General features: G+C 53.7%; 1 protein-coding gene across 2 annotated transcripts in view; it reads left to right on the top strand.

The window, feature by feature from the left end:
- SEMA3F (semaphorin 3F) overlaps positions 1 to 20,128 on the top strand; it is a 113,251-nt gene that overhangs the window by 70,648 nt on the left and 22,475 nt on the right. Inside the window, exons 3-6 of one of the 2 annotated variants that reach the window (XM_084634473.1) lie at positions 2,150 to 2,310; positions 5,749 to 5,811; positions 7,703 to 7,822; positions 10,914 to 11,003. In XM_084634473.1, the coding sequence (XP_084490599.1) occupies positions 2,150 to 2,310; positions 5,749 to 5,811; positions 7,703 to 7,822; positions 10,914 to 11,003 (434 nt within the window). The remainder of the gene's footprint in view (positions 1 to 2,149; positions 2,311 to 5,748; positions 5,812 to 7,702; positions 7,823 to 10,913; positions 11,004 to 20,128) is intronic. The other variant, XM_084634474.1, reaches the window with a different exon arrangement.

Below are 20,128 nucleotides of genomic sequence, written 5' to 3'. Positions count from 1 at the left end.
ACTGTAACAGTGCTGGTTCTGGTGGGACCCAACTGAGAGTGTCAGTTCAGGACAAATTGCTTAAAGCTGGGCAATTACAGCCCAAGGCTGGGGTTTTTCCACCTCTAAGGCAAACCAAACGAGCCAGAAAGAGAGGGCTTTGGTTTTACCCGACTGGTTAACCACAAGTCACACAAGCAATTTCCTTAGACACTCCAGTTTCCCAATATCACCACCAGTGCCACTCGTTATGGGGGCAAATGGTTATGAAAACCAATACCCCAGTAAAAGAAAAAAGGTTCTCTCGATCCCAAAGGACCAAGCCCCAGACCCAGGTCAATAGACAAATCAGATCTGACCCACAAATCATGCTGTTGCCAATCCTTTAGAATCTAAACGCTAAAGGTTTATTCATAAAAGGAAAAAGATATTGATGAGAGCAAGAATTGGTTAAGTGGAATCAATTACATGCAGTAACGGCAAAGTTCTTGGTTCAGGCTTGTAGTACTGATGGAATAAACTGCAGGTTCAAATCACGTCTCTGGAGCACATCCACAGCTGGGATGGGTCATTCAGTCCTTGGTTCAGAGCTTCAGTTTTTAGCAACGTCCCTCCAGAGGCAAGAAGCAGGATTGAAGACAAGATAGAGATGAGGCAGCTGCCTTTTATAGTCTCTTCCAGGTGTAAAAACACCTCTTTGTTCTTACTGTGGAAAATTACCACAAAATGCAGTTTGGAGTCACGTGGGTAAGCCACATGTCCATGCATGATTTAGTTCTTTACAGGTGGCAGCTATTGCCTACATGCTATCTTGAACGTCCCCAGGAAGACTTCTTATGTGGATTGGAGTCTACCAAGGTCTATTGTCAGTTAAGTATTTCTTGGTTGGGCACTTAACTTGCACATTCCTTTCTCAAGAAGCTGTCCAAATGCTAGCTTTGGCTTGGCTACACTTGCAAGTTAGAGCACATTAAAGCAGCCCCGGGAGCCCTAGCTCCTGAGGTGTCCACACTTGCAAGGCAGGTAGAGCACCTGGACTCTGCAGCTGGAGCACTCCTGGTAATCCACCTCCACGAGAAGCATAAAGCTTGCTGCGCCCCGGCTGAAATGCCCGGGTGTCAGTGTGGAGGACGTGTTGCATTACTGTGCTGTGATTGGCCTCTGGAAATGTCCCATAATCCCCTGAAGTCAAGTGGTCACTCTTCTCATTGTTTTGAAATCGGCTGTAGGAATGCAGATATCCCCTTTCAAAGCTCCGTTTCTGACATCCAGAATGCTTATCTGCCCCAGGACAAAGCAAACCATTAGTATGGAATGCTGCTGTTGTGAGTGTGTGTGAGAGAGGGGGAGGAGACGGGAGGGGGGTCTGCTGCTGTCTGAATTTACCAGGCAGCATGCTGACATGCTCTCAGCCCCCCAAAACACACTGTCTCTCCCCCCACATACACACAACACACTCCCTGTCACACTCCACCAGCCCACATTTGAAAAGCACCCATTGCAGCCACTTGGACACTGGGATAGCTACCACAATGCACTGCTCTTTGTGGCAGTTGCAAGAGCTGCTAATTTGGCCACACCAGTGTGCTTGCAGCTGACAGTGTAAACACATGGCAGCGTTTTCCCTGCTGCAGTCTCCAAAGGCTGGTTTAACTCCCAGCGCTCTTCACCCAAGTGTAGCCAAGCAAGGCTACTTCAGAATTATAACACATTGAGATACAAGTACATAGCCAATATTCATAACTTCAGATACAAAAATGATGCATGCATACAGATAGCATAATCATAATCAGCAAACCATAATCTTTCCATAGATACCTTACACGACAACCTTTGTACAATATTTGCTGCAAATATATTACCGTGGTTGCAACAATGATTTATATTGTCCCAGGTTATGTCAGTAATGTCACAGGCTGGCAGAGCCCTGGCATGTGAGTTGGGTGCTCAGAGCCTGGCAGGGGAGACCCTGGCACATGTGCCACAGTCCTATTGCACCCCAAAGCTGTGGGGGTTTGAACCTTGCAGCTGCTGAGGCTGTGGTGGACATCGTGGCCCTGTGTTGCAGGCTGGCTGATTCCGAGCTGTGGGGTCATTGCTCTCTTGGGTCCTGCTGCACGCAGAGCCCTGCCAGGAGGAGCCTGACCCCCCTGTCTGTGTTTGCCCGCAGAGCTGAAGGCCACTGGCACCGCTCACTTCTTCAACTTCCTGCTCAACTCCACGGACTACCGCATCCTGCTGAAGGACGAGGACCATGACCGCATGTACGTGGGCAGCAAGGACTACATCCTCTCGCTGGACCTGCACGACATCAACCGGGAGCCCCTCATTGTAAGAGCCCTTCTGACCTGCCTCCGCCTGGGGGGCCCGCTAGGGATGCAGGGCTGGAGATGTGGGGCAGGAGGGGGAAGAATGCTAGGCCCCTGGGCTGGAGTGAAATGAGTTGGTAGCCACCATCCATCCCCTGCTTTGCCTGGCTCCATTGAGTCATTGCCGGGGGGAGACCAGGGCCCCAGGACGTGAGACCCTTGCTGGGGATTGTCCAGTTCTAGTTTGCACTTCCCCCAGGACCTTGGCAGGCTGGGAAGCCGAGAGCCAGTCAGGGCCCTTTGCTGACCGATTTAGGAAGCTCCAGCTGTTTAATTGATCCCAGAGAAGGTTGATCCTGGGTGATGGGAGCCTGAGCGGGGAGGACAGATCCGGTAGCAGAGGGTCTTGGGCCTAGCAGACAAAGGCAGAACCCGCCCAATGGCTGGGAGTTGAAGCCAGAGAAACACATGCTAGGAATAGGTACAAATTTCTCTAGGTTGGGGTTCAAAGCTGGCCTATGCCAGTGGTGACCGTCTCAATCCTACGGCCCTTCCTGGCTCTTTGGGGACAGGGAAATGGGTTCCTGTCTCAGTCTGGGTCTCCCTAAAGCCCCCTGACCCAGTGCTTTCTGGTGTGTCAGCAGAGAAGCTGAGGGTTAAATGGAGACTTGCCCCATGGGCTGGCTCTGCAGGAGCTCTCTGAAGATTCCCTGTTGGCGCTAGCGAGAGTGGAAGCACTAGAGCAGATGGGGCTGTGTTTCTGCACTGGCTAATCCTTCTCTGAGAGCAGATGAGCCACCCAGTAAAAACATCAGCCTCCATAGGCAGCCTGAGTGCTCCAGTGCGGCGGTGGGACATGGGCAGGAAAACCTCCGAACTGAGGAGGCCCCCATGGGGATGCTCTCACTGGCTGCCAGCCAGACGCCTCTGACCAGCACCAGCGTCACCCCCAGCACGCCCACGCACAGCCATTAGGGTTGCCAACTTTCTAATTGCACAAAACCGAACACCCTTGCCCCTGCCCCTTCCCCAAGGCCTTCTCTGAGGCCCTGCCCCCACTCATTCCAGCCCCCTTCTTCCCCCCCATCGCTCGCTCTCCTCCATCCTCACTCACTTTCACTGAGCTGAGGCAGGGTACGGGAGGGGGCTCAGGGCTGGGGTAGGTGGTGGGATGCGGGAGGGGGTGTGGGCTCTGGGAGGGAGTTTGGGTGTGAGAGAGAGTTCCAGCCTGGGGCAGGAGGTTGGGGTGCAGGTGGGGGTATGGAGTCTGGGAGGAAGTTTGGGTGTGGGAAGGGGTTCTGACCAGGTGCAGTGATTGGGGTGCAGGGCGGGGATCACTCTGTCTGGGCAGCGCTTACCTCAGGCGGCTGCCGGTCGGTGGCACAGCGGGACTAAAGCAGGCTCCCTACCTGCCTGCCCGCCCTGGCTCCGTGCGACTGCCAGCATGTCCGGATGCTAGGCAGAGGCATGGCCCGGCAGCTCTGCGTGGTGCACGCTCCCCAGGCCCCTGCAGCTCCCATTGGCTGTGGTTCCCGGCCAATGGGAGCTGTGGAACCAGTGTTGGAGACAGGGGCAGAACTTGGAGCTTCCCTGATCGCTCCTGCACCTAGGGGCCACAGGTACATGGCGACCGCTGCTGGGAGACACGCAGAGCCAGGGTAGGTGGGGAGCCTGCCTTAGATCTGCGGCACCGCTGACTGGACTTTCAGTGGCCCAGTCAGCAGTGCTGACCGCAGCCATCAGGGTCCCTTTACAACCAGGCGTTCTGGTCGAAAACCGGATGCCTGGCAACCCTAATGGCCGTGTGGTGATGGAGCTGTGGGGGAGGGGAGCATGAGCTTGCCCAGACCCTGCCTCCTCTCTTCTTAGCTCTTACTACTGCATGTGGGATGTCACGTGGCAAAGCCACCCCCAGAGCATTCCCAGGTCTCACAGGTGCCCTGCTGGCCCATCAGACTGGGCTCAGCTGGGCCCTCTCTGGAGGAGCTTTCCCCAGCCCATGGCTCCTGGGGTCTGCCCAATGCGGAGCCATGGAGCAGCAGCAGCAGATCGTGGGTCCATGCCTGAGGCTGGACAGGGGCTAAAGGGCAGGATAAGCTGAGCGGGAAGGGTGTCAGCCCCGCTTGGGCCCTTTATCTGCCCCTGAGCCGCCTCCCCCATCTGGCGCCTGAGCTGCCGGGGAGGAGACCAGGAGCAGATTTACCATGAAACAAACCATGCAGTGGCATGGGGCCCCCAACAACAGGGGGTTCCCCAAAATGCAGGACAAATATCTGACAATCTGCCCCCGAGTCTCAGCCAGCAGCTCAGCAGAGCTCAGGCAGGCAGGCTGCTTGTATGCCATGGCCAGTGGCCCCACGCCACTCCCAAAAGTGGCCAACTGCTGGCATGGCTCTGCATGCCCCTGGTGGGGGGAGACAGCGCACGGAGCCCCATTGCTCCTCTCCTCCCAAGGGACACAGAGACGTGCCAGCAGCAGTGCAGCAGGGCTAAGGTGGCTCTCTGCTCGCTCTGCCTCCCTCCCTCCATGCCGCTTTGCTCCTGGAAGCAGCTGGCATGTCCCTGTGGCCCCTGTGTTGCCTCCACCCTGAGCACCGACTCTGCAGCTCCTACTGACTGCAGTTCCCAGCCAATGGGAGCTATGGAGGCGGTGCCTGCGGGCAGTTGCATGCGGAGACCCCCTGGCCTACCACCCCCACTGCCTAGGAGCCACTGCCAGAGGGGGGGGTGTGCTGGTCACTTTGGGAGCCAGGCCACCCAAGGTATGCGCCCACCCCCGTCTCCCTCCTGCATCCAATCCCCCTGCCCCAGCCCAGAGCCCGCACCCTGCACCCAAACTTCCTCCCAGAGCCTGCACCCCTACCCCTCCTCCTACACCCCAACTCCCTGCCCCACCCCAGAACCCACCCCCAGCACCCAAACTTCCTCCCAGAGCCCACCCCCCGCACCTCCTCCTGCACCCCAACCCCCTGCCCCAATCAAGGTACCTCACTTTATTTTCATTTACTTCCCATTACTTAGAGGAGAACGAGGAATGAAAACCCCGGGGTGGTGGGAAGATAAGAGAGAATGTTCTTTTTCTTGGCTGGGTTCCAAGTGGAGGGGGGGGCAAAAATGAAGCTGTGCACAGTGCCCCACTAGCTTTAAATCCGCCACTGTAGGAGATGCCTTCTCCGTGGGCCGAAGTGGAGCCACCCCTGGGGAGAAGGGAATTCAACCTCCCCGTCTGTCAGTCCAAGGCAGCTTCTCCCGGCCCCCGGAGCACGGTGAGATGCAGGGCCCTGGTTCAATCCCCGTGTGCTGGCCAAGCTGTTGGCTGTTCCTGCCAGGAAGCCAGTAGCAGACCCTGGCGTGGAGCTTTCTGAGGGGCCCAGGCCTCGGCTGCGTGGGTTCAGCCAGATCTAAATTTAGCCCCGGTGGAAAACCCCAGGTGACAATTGAGCGCCTGTTGTTTTGTCAGATTCACTGGCCCGCGTCCCAGCAGCGGATCGAAGAATGCATCTTGTCGGGGAAGAACAACAATGTGAGTCCTTCTGGGGGCGTGTGCCTGGGGGCTGGGCAAAGGCACTTGTGGTCATGGAGAGCCGGCCTGAGCACTCCTTCAGGGGTTGGCTCTTTGAGATCCACACTCCCCGGGTCAGCTGACAGACTACGGGCTCTAATGACAACAGGGAATCTCCACCCCGGTGCCTTGCATCCCAGCCGTGTGATACTGGCATGTGGTTCAAGAGGCCGTTGGCTCACCAGGGGAAAGTACGTGTGACCTTCCCCGACGTGTTGCTATGGTAACCAATCGACCATGGGGAGAGGATCCAGGTTGCCCGGGCCTGGTGATCGTCCCGTCATTCAACCCACGGGAGGGTCTGAGTTCAGTCCTTGCTGTGCTGGGAGGCTAAGTGATCGCGGCAGGACACTGAGAGCTGGGGACGTCCTCCCGTTCCAATGGACATCTCAGGGCCCGAACTGGAGAGGATGTGGGCGTGGGGGGCAGAGGCACCTCCCAGAAATCTTGCCTATGGGACGCACCTGTGGAGCCATTCCCCCTGCAGCTGCTGCCCCCAGCACCTCGCCCCCTCAGCCCATGCTAGGCTCAGGCCCCACCTGCCAGCCTGGCCCACCCAGGTACAGCGTCACTCCCCGTCCCTAAGAGTGGAAGTGGGGCACCTGGGGGGAATGCCTGGTGCAGGAGCCAGCCCCATGGCAGCGGCGATAAGCAGCACTGTCTGCCCCCTGCCCAAGCAGGTTTGGCCCTGTGGCCCCTCTGTCAGGGGTATAGAGCCAGGAGGGGGCGGGGGGCAGCCAGCACTGCTGCTCCTCACCATGCCCGGCCGTACACACCGTGCGTGCCGTACAGTCATTGCTGCTTGGGGCACAGCCAGGCTTAGGCTGGGTTCCTGCTGGTACCAGCCAGGCTCCACCTGAAATCCCCAGTCCACATGTCCCACAGTTCCCATCTGGCCACCGAGCAACTGTGCCTGGTTCTGAGGAAGCGAGGGGTTGGCGGTCACTGAGATGCCTCCACCGGAGCCAAGCCCCACATGCCTGGCAGCCGCCTGACCCCCAGTCCTTCTCTCCACTGGTCGCTCAGCTGCTGTCGGTCCTGTCCTGTTCCCCCGATGACGAACGTGCCTGAGTCCCCACTCGGCCCCCCAGTTTGCCATGGCTCCTTCGCCGGCTTCCCGTGCTGCACTCCCAGGCTCCCCTCCCCCGATGCGGAGGAAACAGGAGCTGCAAACAGGATGCCTAGCCCTGACCCTGGGTCGTTAACTAATAAGCCGGGCCCAGCAGGACACCCAGTTATAATTGCTGTACTGCTGCCTCTCACCCGTTGGTAATACAGCCTGACTGGCCCCGGAACGCGGCCCCAACAAGAACAGTCCAGCATCCCCTGCCTGCCCCCTTGGAGCAGAAAGGGGTGGGGCACCCACTGGCCTCCTGCACCCTGGGGCAGAGGAGGTGCGGTGCCCGCTGGCCTGTGCCCCAGAGCACAGGGGTTGGGGTGCCCGGAGCAGGGCAGGAAGCGCTGGCTTGGGGGGAGCTCATGGCTACGCCAGCCCCATCCGCTCCCAGTGGGACTCCATGTGGGGAGAAAGTTCCTTCACTGAATCCTCGGGGCTGGATCAGCTACAGGCCACGCAGCGGGGGTCAGTCCTGGCCGTACCTACTGACCCCCACCATCCCTGGGCTATTTGAATCCCTGTGCTCTGAGGAGCTCCAGGCTTGGGATCAGGCTACACCACCCCTCTGGCACCGGGACACTCTCCTGGCTACATGCCAGTCTCCAGCAGCCCTGACACCTGAGGCCTGAGCATGCACCATGCAAGCAGAACTGGGGTGGGCATAGGGGTGCCGAGGATCCTGCGCATGCTGCCCCAAGCCCCCATAACCCCTCTCATTCTCCTCCTGCTTCACAGGGCGAATGTGGCAACTTCATCCGCCTGATCCAGCCCTGGAACCGGACCCACCTGTACGTCTGTGGCACTGGTGCCTACAACCCCGTCTGCACCTTCGTCAACAGGGGGCGCAAAGCACAGGTGAGGCGTCGGAGGGCCATTGCTCAGCCACACACCCCCAGCCGGAGTGGTGGCATCCTCTCTGCCCCAGGGAGCTGGCCTAGGCATGGCATGTCCTGGCAAGGCTCCCTGGGTGGTGCAATATTTGCCCCAAGAGGCCATCACCCTGGCTCAGCCTGTGGCTTGCAGCCGCTCTCAACCCAATGGACCCTGCTGGAGGCCCATAAGAGGCCTGGCTGAGGTCTCCAGCACAAGGCCAGGCAGCTGCTCCTCTCAGTCTGGAACCTGGGGCCATTGTAGCCAGCTCAAAAGGGGGCACTCATGGAATAGAGCAGCTGTCTGGCCATCCCGGTGTCTCTGAACTGTGTGTGGGGTTCGCTTTATGGATTTCCTTGCCAGGGGGCAGTTTTCAGCTACTGGGCTGTGAATCCCCTTTGGACAGGATCCTCGGGCAGGGAAGGGCTCCATCTGGAAAGCAGCTGGGGAGCCCCTGCACTGCGCTGAGATATGCCGAGCCCCTGGCTCTTGCTGAAGATCTGCCTTGAGCTTTGCACACTCCTTGAGGTGGGAGAATCTCTGCTTTGGGCCTGGCTGCCTGCAGAGTCGTTGGCGCTGCTCGGTGGCCTAGCTTGGGGTAGCAAGTGATCCCATTGGGGGCTGGAACGTCTCTCTCCCGTTGGAGGCTGATGAGTTTTGGCAGCATGGGGCACATGGGAAATGCAGAAATTTTTGCATGGCAGGTGCTCAGGTAGCTATGGGGAGGGAGGGGTAAATGAGGTTTGGTACGTTTAACTTCAGTTTACACTAGTGAATTCTTTGTATCTGTATCTAAGATGGGCTCATGCCCCCAGAGTCAAGGATGGGGACACATATTAAACAGTGAAAAATGAAGTCATCAGGTGCTGCTCCTCAGCTCGGCTCCACCAGGGCTCTGCTAGCGCTCGGCTCTAGGTTATTCTATCATGTGCATACAGTGAGGTGTGGAACAGGGAATCTCTGTTTTTGCGTCGCAGCTGGTTGGGGTTGCCAGCGTCCTGTGTTACTGGAGAGCTGATCCCACGCACAGGTCAGCGCCTCGGTCCCATTACTAAGCCTGCCTGTGTCTGCGAATGGCTTCATTAATACTGCTGCCCCTCTGCCCCTGCAGAGCTCTCTGCAGAGAGCCCTCTGCAGAGCTCGGGGCCTGCAGGCCAGCCTGCCAGTGGAGGAGAAAGCAGTGTATCCACCGGGCCTGGAACTGAGGTGGGCCCAAACCGCCCTTCATCCGAGAATCTCGCCCATGCACCAATGCTCAGTTCTTCAGCAGCAACTCGCCCTCCGGACTTGACTCTAGTTAGAGTGGATGGGGCGGCGAGCAAACTGCTGCTTGCCGCAGCTCCCTCCTACAGAACGTGCATCACAGCACCCAGCCGCCCCGGCATTTCTTCCAGCTGGCCAACTTGTAAGTCTGGGGAACAGCGTCACCCAATGAGGCCCTCTGTGTCGTGGACTGTGCCTGGCTAACACCTGCCTTGTTCTAATTGTGTGATTTGGGTTCATCACTCACAGCCAAACAGGCATGCATTTTTGCGCACTCTGTGCAAGAAATGGACGCACATCTTCCTGGCTTTCTATTGGCTGCTTGCCCTAGAGGATGGGGGCTGGGACAGAGGGGCTCCCCCACATCCATTCCAATCCAGCTGTGATCCCTGACAAGCAGAGGCTGTTCTGTCCCCTCCTTAAGGCTGTTTGGGGGCTCATGGGGATCTCAGTGCATTTCCCCTGGGGCTGCATCCCCTAATCGCCGTGAGCATCAGGGGCCCTAATTGACCTCGGGCCCTTGCTGTCAGTCTCCTCCGAGAGGCCAAGGCAGGAGGGGGTCACCCCCCAGTTGGGGGGGGAATCTAGTCCCACTCTTGCCCATATAGTGGGAGTGGGCTTTTCTTTTGGAGAGGCTCCGCCCACCACCTCCCAGGATTCAAATAGGCTATGACTGTCACTGGAGGGGGAGGGGCCTGTTGTTTGCCATGGGCTTTGCCCACTGGTCCTGGGGTCCTGGAGGGGTGGTACCTCCTAGCACCGCAGTCCATTGGAGAAAAGCCAGATGGTGAAGCTGTGCATGAAGTGAGTAGAGAGGGAGGAGCTGGCCCCCCACAGCAGCTTTGTGGGATTGGGGTAATCCCGGAGTTCCTCATTATCCTCATGCTTCAGGGCAAGAGCTGGGGTCAGGAAGGGATTTCCCAGCCATGTTATGGAACTGTGGGCTCCACACTATTCCCGGCTGAGAATATAAACTTAAGTTTGGGGTTGTTGTTGTTTTTTTTTTAATTTAAAGTTGATACACCATGACTAGTGAACCATGTGCCTTGAGCCCATCAGCCAGGGTGGCACCTCCTGTATAGCACCCATGGGCACCACTGGGCAAGCCTGATTGAGTGTGGGGTAAGGACTGGGAAGCATTGAGGCTTCTCAAACCGCAGGCCGCATCAGGGCATTTGCCACTGTCCTGGCCTCTCAGCAGCCTGGGGTTCTCAGTCTGGGTGTCATGAGGATGCGGCAGGCAGAGCAAAGGGCACGGTTATGAGTACTGTGTGGCAGGCCTGAGCCAGGCATTTGGTCACACACAGTCCCAGAGCGGGGCCAGGACCCAGCCCTGCTGGAGCCAGGATTCCCTGATGTTTAACCAAGGGTCTTGGTCCCTTCCTCTGTCCCCGGGCGGGGGGAGGGGGCTTGTCACAATGTTCCACATCTGCTGTCAGTGTCAGTACGGGGCAGGAGGAGGCCCATCCAGTGTGTGCCACACACATACATGTGCCACGCATGCTGGCACACACCATGCCCACACATGCCATCACAAGCATGCCACCACACTAGCACACGGTGGGCACAATTGCATGCGGCACACACAAGAGCCTGGGCATGCTCACAATGCCCTGGGCTCAAGAGCGCTGGCTCTGCCCACGGGGGCGCTCTAGGAACAGGGGCAGGCATGCTGGCTGGGGGCAGGGGGAGTTTCTAGCCCTTCCAGGTGGGCATGACCCCCTCTCGCTGCACTAGTGACCATCCCCGCCCACCCCCTGGGTGGCCTCTGTCCCCGCCAGCTCTAACTCTCTGCACTGCTCCTTCTCCTCAGGCCTTTGCGCTGACCCAAAGTGTCCAGCCGGGAGGACGGGGAAGCCGAGCCGCCGACTCCTCCCACAGCCCGACACCAGCAGAACGCAAGGTGGGACTCGCGCTCAGATCCCCCCCAAGGGCAGGAGCCGGCTCCCTTCCCAGGGCATGCCTGGGCTTCCTAACCCTCCTCCCCCATGGCATGCACCTAACCGCTAACCCCCAGCTGGGCACGTCTCTTGCAATGGCTAAGCTGTCTGTGCCACCGCCTGGCACAGGGCAGCTGGTCCTCGCATCTCCTCTCGGACTAACACCTTTTTCCCCCAGGCCTTGCTCCAGACGCTGCAGGGAGGAGGGACACTGTCAGGGGCCCTGTGCCAGGAACGGAGCCACGGGCTCTTGATTCCTTTCAGAACACTGGCCGCTTGCAGGGGTGGGGGAACGGTGGACCTACGAAAACACTCCCCCAGCTGGCTCTTTAAGCACAGCAGTGCCCACCACCTGGGCAGGAAAGTTGACAACACTCCAGCTGGAGACGGATCGTGTTGTTTAATTGGGAACTGGCCAGATGAGGCGAGGGAATGGGATGCACAGCTCTGAGGCCCTGCCCCTGACAGTATCTCTTCGACGAGATCATCTTCCCACCGGGCTAGCAGCCAGGTTGGCTCACTGCATGGAGATAGGGTTAGCCCAGGTTCACGTCGCTGATGCCATAAGCAGCTCAGGGTGCCGGGAGGAATCAGGAGCTCATGGTCTCAGGGGGAAGTTCAGCTTCTTCCAAGATTTGGTTTTCCCTGTGCCATGAGCGACACACTCAAGACTCCTGTTTGAGGGCATCTGCTCTGCCCTCCTGACTCCAGCTGCCTCCAGAGCATGTTCCAGGAGCTCAGAAACCCAGGTCTGGTCCTTACGTCCCCCCACAGGAGCAGCCAGCAGGGGGCTCTGCCAGTCCATGGGCACGTCCCATGCCCCAGCACCTTCTCCATGGGACAGTTTGCTTTGGGGAGGTTATTCGCTGAGAGCCTAGAGACCAAAGCCCTCCACAGAGCTGGTGGGCAGGGCCCAGTGAGATCCAGCAGTGCCCCTTACACACACATGCTCCTCCTGGGCTCAGAGCACCCCAACTGCCCACGCTCAGCTACCGTCTCTCGGCTGTGACCCAATTCCAAGGGTTGTGGATGCCTGTCCCTGTGCAGGTTTCAGACCGGCCACCTCCCCCACCCGCCAGAGGGGTCCAAAGCATGGGGGGCATAGAAAGCTGCCTGGCAGGAGGCACCATCTGCCACCCAGCAAGGGGCCGAGACACTGACATGGGGACTGTTCCCTAAAGCAGCCGTGGGGCGGGAGGGGGGGTGTCATACAGACCTGGGCACCCGCCTCCCACGACAGCCCTCTGGGGTGGGGCCTGGTGTCCTGCTCTCCTTCTGCCATCCCAGGGCAGGGTGGGGGTGGCAGCTCCCCCATTCCTGGGTCTTCTTAGCCCCTCTCTCTCCCCCCCATGAGTATCTCCTCCCCCAGCATGGCTGCAGTCCAGCTCTCCTCCCTGGCTCCCATGTGGGAGCTGGCTCCTCATGTGATTGTGCGAGGCCCCCCATGGCACATGGTTCTCCTCCAGGCACCTGCCTGCCGCAGCTCCAGTCCCTCAGCATCGCTGCACCCCACCAGAGAGGAGCTGTGTATCCCCATCAGGACAACAGCATGCTCCCTGCTGGGCCAGGGGCAGCCTGGGCTGGGCTCAGGGCAGGAGCCCCCGTGACAGGCAGACAGCAGTCCCTGGGAGGTGCCCCCTCTGCGCCAGCCCCTCTCAGGCCAGAAAGGAAGAACTCCCTTTGATGTCTCACTACACGCCTGCTGCTGTGCCTGGGTCACCGTCGTCAGAGAATGGAGGAAAAGCCTCAGTGCCCTTCCCCTGGGCTGAGAGGCGAATGTCTCGGGGGGGGGGGGGTCACCAGGGCCCTCCTGGACAGGACCCCCCCAGCAAGAGGATGAGGAGTTGCAAGGCAGAGAGAGAACGTCGTGAGGAAGAAACAGGAGCCTCTGGTCAAGCTCTACTCAGCACGGAACTGGGGCAGGGGGCCACTGAGCTTGCTGGATGCCATATCTGAGCTCTTGGGCAGCCCGGAGCTTTAATCTATGCCAGTTTGTAGCAGCCCCAGCGCGCCCACGACTAAGCCAGGAGAACCCTCTCCAGTGGGAGAACCCAGGCCTGCCTGGCCACGAGCAGAGAGACTATCGTTGGGCTGCCCCCTGGATATCTCACGTTACCACATTCCCCACTAGCACCTGGCGAAGCCTGCAAACCAGCGTTTGCTGATGGGCCTTGGGATTCCAAATGGCTCAATTCTCGTAAGATTTCAGGAGGGGCGGTTCTCAGAGTGCCAGTACCTGGAGTCAGGGGTTTATGGGAGGAACTCAGCTTGCATCTTTGGGCAATTTTCTAGCCCTCACTGATGTGCTTGGAAGCATGGAGGCCAAAGGCTCCAAGCCCAGAAGGCAATGAGTTTGAAGCTGGGATTTTTTTTTTTTTAACTGCTGGTTATTCATGAGTAGGTTTTACTTGGTTTGAATATTCGGGGGATGGTGCCCTTTATCATGCTCTTCATCACGCAGTCTCCCGCTTAAAAAGTTTAAGTCGTCCAATCAGGGAGCAGAAAAAATATCATGCGGCTTAGGGGACCAATCACGCACTTGAGAAACAGTAGTGGTGAAGTTTTCTGAAGCCATTGTCTGAAAGTGTCTGGCCCAAATGACTGGTCTCACCATTGCAAATAGGCACTCAATTTGGGAAGATCAAAGTCTGCTTCAGAAGGAAAAAGGGTTTAAATTTGCTGGATGAATTATCCACAATAAATGAGTTGCCCAGCGCTGGGTCAGTCTCCAGTAACCTTTAGTGCAGCTCACCTGCACCACTGAATTGCAGCTGCCGTTCATGCTAGGAGAAAGTGCCATAGTGCTGCATTTGCAGATGGGGAGCCATGTGTTTGTATTCAGTGCGGGTGTGGCGATAGCTGTTGGATTGGGATGGTTGGATATACACCAGGGTGGGGGTCATACATACCCAGTTTTACCTCAGTCACATTGATGTGCATGCTCCCAGTGAAGCTAGTCGTTTGCATTACCCATTGTCACTGCGCTACATGGTCTTTTTCATCCCATCCATTCATCCCAACTAGGGCTGGATTAAGACCTTTAAAGGCCCTAAGCACTGAAAAGATTATGGTGCCCCCCCATATGTAATTCAAAATAAAAACAATACTATACCGTAAAATAAAATTTTATTTTTCAAAATGACACAAAAAACTTACGTTTGCTGAAATTAAAATAGCTTCTTTCTAGATTTTCTGATTGCAAAATTCTGGATAAGTTCATCGAAGCTGACTCGACGAAGCATGTCCGCTTCCATACACAATAGGGAAAATGAATCATGTCTGTCCTGACACATTGTTGTTCTCTGAAGGTTTTTTATTCTTTTCAGCTGAGAAAAAGAGCGTTCTGCGGAGCAGTTAGTAATCATCAATGTTAGAAAAAAGTGCGATCTCTACATTCGGAAATACACATTGTATTCCGTCTTTCAATATTGTGTCATGAAGATCAATGTGACTGAATTTCATTTTTCCTGTTTCATTAAACTTTGCGCACATATAACAGTGGAACTGCTGTACTTTTCCACAGAGATTCATGTTCAAGTCAACAGGGTATGAGTCAACTAGCTTTTGGGAACCTTGTGAATATTGTTCATCAGATAAGTCCATATCATTTAGAAAAGAAAATCTACTTGATACTTCTTTGTACACGTCACCTCTCCTCTTCATATGAGCTTCAAGTGTATCAATTATAGCGTAGTAAGTAGATACGCGAAATTTGTCTCTAGGATTCAATGCTGTTTCTGTTGCACTGGTATCATTTGCTTGTTTTTTCCTGATTTGCTCGTGGGACTGAGCTTCTTTGTAGTTAGTATCAGGCAAGATATCTTTTGATATGCCTTCAAATCTTTCGAAATCATTCCTCAACGTGTGTACGTGGTCTGCTAATGATTGACAGAGGTCTGCACATGTTTTCAAATCCAGTTCTTTTTCTTGGAGAGCTTGACTTGTGTAGTAAAAGTGTTGTAAAATTCATTCCACATGGTCAACATGAATACAAACTCTAGTTCTTGCATCTTGTTTGCAATGTTTTTTGCCTCTCTTATAGTTTCTCCCTTTTGTGATTGGTCTTCAGCTATACTTTCTAATGCATCCACAATCTTTGAGTAGGACTCCAGAATTGCACTTGTTGCCACTGCATGTGCTTCCCAGCGAGTATTAGAAAGAGATTTCAACACACGATCATTGCCCAAATATGTTTTAAGAACTGTCCATCGGTGTGTTGAGGCAGAGAAAAATGTATAAAGTAACTGGACTGTTGAGAAAAAACTTACTGCCACCGGACAACGATCAACAGCACCGCGGCCAGCAAGACTGAGAGAGTGTGTAGCACATGGTATGACTATGGCATATTTGTTCTGTTCTAAAAGCTTCGTCTGCATTCCTTGATAACGCCCTGACGTGTTGGCAGCGTTGTCGTAAGATTGACCTCTGCACTTTGAGAAATCTCTTTTGCAAACTTGGCACAGATAATGCAGTATTTGATTTGCCATTTCTTCACCAGCGTGGCTTTTCAGATTGAGGAATGTTATAAATCGTTGAACTGGTTTTCCATCTGTGGGAGACACATATCTTAGTACAATACTCAATTGATCAATATGTGAAAGATCAGGTGTAGAGTCGACAGATAAACTGAAGTACCCAGCAGTACTTATTTCATCCACAATAGCTGAACACACTTTGTCACGCATTAGACCAATGAGTTCATCACATATTGTCTTGGATAAGTATGATGGGTTACCTTTGCCAGCATTCCCATCTTTTGAGATATGGCTGCTAAAAATGGGTCAAACTGAGCCACAAGCTCCAACAATCCCAAGAAATTTCCATTCTGAAATGAACCAAATGTCCAAATGTCCCATTAGTAGGACGCCCCCCTGGTTTAGGTGGGGATAAGTAGTAAAAAGAGAACAGAAAAATGGCGGGAAGAGTGTGTAGTGCAGTGTAAGGAAGTCTAACAAAGTTCTGATTTTTCCCATGATGACTACTTTGATGCTTTTTTTGAAATATCAAATATCAATTTTTTTAATCTCATTTTTTTTATGCCCCCTGCTTTGCTGGGGCCCTAATCACATGCTTAGTCTGCCTATTGGGTAATCCAGCCCTGAAAATGCCCCTATATGACTCCATGTTATAAGAGCACCTCCTGCCCTGACTCAGCCCATTCCACGGAAAGGACTTGACATGAGCAAGTCCTCAGGTAAAAGAGGGGTCAAGGGAGGGAGATTAATTCTGTCTGATCCAATCCATCTTGAAGACAACTTCAGCACAGCTCAGCAGAGCTCGTTTGTGTGACTCTCTGAGACAGGGATGAGCTCAGCAGTTAGCTATCTGAATCCTGTGTCTTTCACTTCCAGCCCTTCAAATCCAGCCACTTCCAAAACAGTTACCATGCTCTGAAGCCCATAACCGACCCTCCTTTTCATCCCCTTGTTAGACAAGTATTCGCGGAACATTCCAACAATCAACAGCAATTATGTTACCAACAGCTTAGATGCAAGCGGAACATCTGGACTAGATACGGTTGAAATGTTCCAATGGAAAGTTTTTCTATTAAAAAGTAGGATTTTTTCATAAATGCCCCTTTTTTCTTTTGGTCACACACCCCATCACCAGTGTTATTTTTGGTTTCCAGCAAATATTTTTTTATCAGAAAGGTGATCAAAGTGTCAATTGCATTTTTTGTTTCCCAACTTTCAGGCAATGAAAAATTGCAATGACCGTTTGGATAAGGATTTCAATTTAAAAAAAAAACAATTGTATAACAATTTGCAAAGAAGGAAAAAAATGGGTCAATTTCAAACCATTCAAAATGAAAACAACTTCAACGGTTTTCACTCCACTGGTTTTTCAACAGCTTTAAGCAGGACTGGCTCTTGGATTTCAGACAAAAAGTCAGAAGACACCTTGTCAGGTTCTAGGAATGGGTGCATGACTTTTCCTCGAAACACCGAGACTGATACCCATGGCTCTCTACTCACAAGTGCTGGAGTGGCATGAAAGCAGCTGGCTTAGGGCAGTTGGGCTGGTATGACTTTTCATTCAAGGATGGTTTGTACCATGCTGCCATACAAAATATCACTAGCCAGGGATGAGATACCTTGGACTGCCCAGATACACGGGAACATGGGCATTGCCAGGCTGGATCAGAACCAAGGTCCATCCAGCCCAGTGTCCCATCTCTGATTGACACTGGCACCAGCTGCTGCAGGGGAAGGTGTAAAAGCCCTGCAGCGGTCGAAGTCGGGTAATCTTCTCCCCACATAGGTCTCTAGTAGCCAGCAACTGGCTCATGCCCTATGTACAAGATGGAATATCCCTACCAAAAGTTATTGTGGGCATAAGGTGGCAATAGCATTGCTAGGGCGGACAAACAAGGCAAGCCCATTGCTGGTATAGGGCTAATACAAGGTGCTATAGCAGATCGCACGGTGGTAGGCTGGCTGCCATGGAGATTGCCTGGGAACGTGGAGCGAGTTCAAAGGGCCGCCACCCATTTGAAATCTAGCCCGTTTCAATCATGAGTGAAATGTCTCTCCCGGCCCTGCCCCTGTCAGTTCTGTGGTATTACACTCACACTTCCTCCTCTGTGATGCTTTTCTCTGCCGTCACGGTATGGGGACCCACTCAGACTGCAGGAGAAGCTGGCTAATGCCTGGGCTGAATGGAGGATGTCACCCTGGTGTAGCGACCCCTGCTGTACACAAGGGAAATGACTGCTGGCACAGAAGCAGCCAACCCAAATGGCAAGCAGGGGTGGGCTCAATCCGTGCAAACAGCTATTTAGCCCTGCGTACACTAGGAGTTGCACTGGTTCAGCTACAGTGGTGGCTGGCTGGACTCAGGGGAAATCGCTAGTACAGACCAGGCCTAATTAAATATGGGCCCCATTCAGCAAAGCACTTAAGCACATGCTTGAACTTTATGGTTAAAAGTTAATACTGCTGCCAACTCTCACGGTTTGATTGTGAGTCCGGCAGTTTCTGGAGTATTTGTTTAAAGCTCCGGCTGGTGGCATCAAGAGATCACAGGAGAGTCTCGGCTTTCATTCAAAGTCAAAGGCAGTTTCTAGCCCTCCTGGTTGCAGAGGAAAGCTTGAAAACATGACATACGTGTGCCCCAAAAGCTTGGAAACTAAAAATCTAAGAAAAACAATCCCACAATTATTATTAGGTTGGTTTTTTTTCAAATCTCATGGTTTTTAAGACAATCTCATGATTTTGGCAGGCCAGATTAAGGATTGTTCTGCATTTAAAGTTGGCAACACTTGAGTTCAGCAAAGCACTTAAGCATGTGTTTAACAGGGATGGTTTGCTGACTTGGGACCTACTTTATGGGGAAACCAGGGACTATTTCCCAAGTAAGGTCAAATGTACAAAGTAAATAAATTGCCACGCTACCTGGAATGCCATCCTAAGGGGCGGTACTTCCTGGATTGCACTACTGGTGCGTGGAACTTCCTGGAAGGAAATCACCCAGTACTGGTGGTATGATGTAGTGTGAGGGTAGGACATGTAGCCTGATCTCACCATTTGATCTTCTAACACCCATTTACATAGAGACACTTGCCATCCCACTTCCTGTGCTTCCTACTCAATGGAGTTTAATTAGCAGACAATAATCGTGGTATCGCATGCAAAGGATGAAGGTGGATGGGAACCTGGGAGGCAGTGACCATGATATGATTGAGTTCAGGATCCTGACACAAGGAAGAAAGGAGAGCAGCAGAATACGGACCCCGGACTTCAGAAAAGCAGACTTTGACTCCCTCAGGGAACTGATGGGCAGGATCCCCTGGGAGAATAACATGAGGAGGAAAGGAGTCCAGGAGAACTGGCCGTATTTTAAAGAATCCTTTTTGTGGTTGCAGGAACAAACCATCCCAATGTGTAGAAAGAATAGTAAATATGGCAGGTGACCAGCTTGACTTAACAGTGAAATCCTTGCTGATCTTAAACACAAAAAAGAAGCTTACAAGAAGTGGAAGATTGGACAAATGACCAGGGATGAGTATAAAAATATTGCTCAGGCATGCAGGAGTGAAATCAGGAAGGCCAAATCACACTTGGAGTTGCAGCTAGCAAGAGATGTTAAGAGTAACAAGAAGGGTTTCTTCAGGTATGTTAGCAACAAGAAGAAAGTCAAGGGAAGTATGGGCCCCTTACTGAATGAGGGAGGCAACCTAGTGACAGAGGAGGTGGAAAAAGCTAATGTACTCAATGCTTTTTTTGCCTGTCTTTACGAGCAAGGTCAGCTCCCAGACTACTGCACTGGGCAACACAGCATGGGGAGGAGGTGACCAGCCCTCTGTGAAGAAAGAAGTGGTTTGGGACTATTTAGAAAAGCTGGATGAGCACAAGTCCATGGGGCTGGATGCATTGCATCCGAGAGTGCTAAAGGAGTTGGCGGATGTGATTGCAGAGCCATTAACCCTTATCTTTGAAAACTCATGGCAATTGTGGGAGGTCCCGGATGACTGGAAAAAGGCTAATGTAGTGCCCATCTTTAAAAAAGGGAAGGAGGAGGATTCGGGGAACAACAAGACAGTCAGCCTCACCTCAGTCCCTGGAAAAATCATGGAGCAGGGCCTCCGAGATAACTGGCTCTGTGGATGAGGGGAAAGCAGTGGACGTGTTGGATCTAGAATGTTCTCAGTGGTAGCTGATGACAGAACGAGGAGTAATGGTCTCAAGTTACAGTGGGGGAGGTTTAGGTTGGATATTAGGAAAAACTTTTTCACTAGGAGGGTGGTGAAACACTGGAATGCGTTACCTAGGGAGGTGATGGAATCTCCTTCCTTAGATATTTTTAAGGTCAGGCTTGACAAAGCCCTGGCTGGGATGATTGAGTTTGGGGATTAGTCCTGCTTTGAGCAGGGGGTTGGACTAGATGACCTCCTGAGGTCCCTTCCAACCCTGATATTCTATGATTCTATGACTGTGGAGACTTTAAACTCATTGCTGCTTGTATTGGAAGGTCATTTCCTTAGCAGCCACTCAGACGGGCCCTAGCTGTGGTTGCTTCTGTTTTTGTTCTAACCCAGGCTGCCATCAAAAGGCTTGTGACTGATGACCAGCAGCATTCCTGCAAAGCA

This window comes from Lepidochelys olivacea (genome assembly GCF_965140295.1).
Source record: "Lepidochelys olivacea isolate rLepOli2 genome assembly, chromosome: 7".
Taxonomy (NCBI): domain Eukaryota; kingdom Metazoa; phylum Chordata; order Testudines; family Cheloniidae; genus Lepidochelys; species Lepidochelys olivacea.
This window is presented reverse-complemented; position numbering and strand designations above follow the sequence as displayed.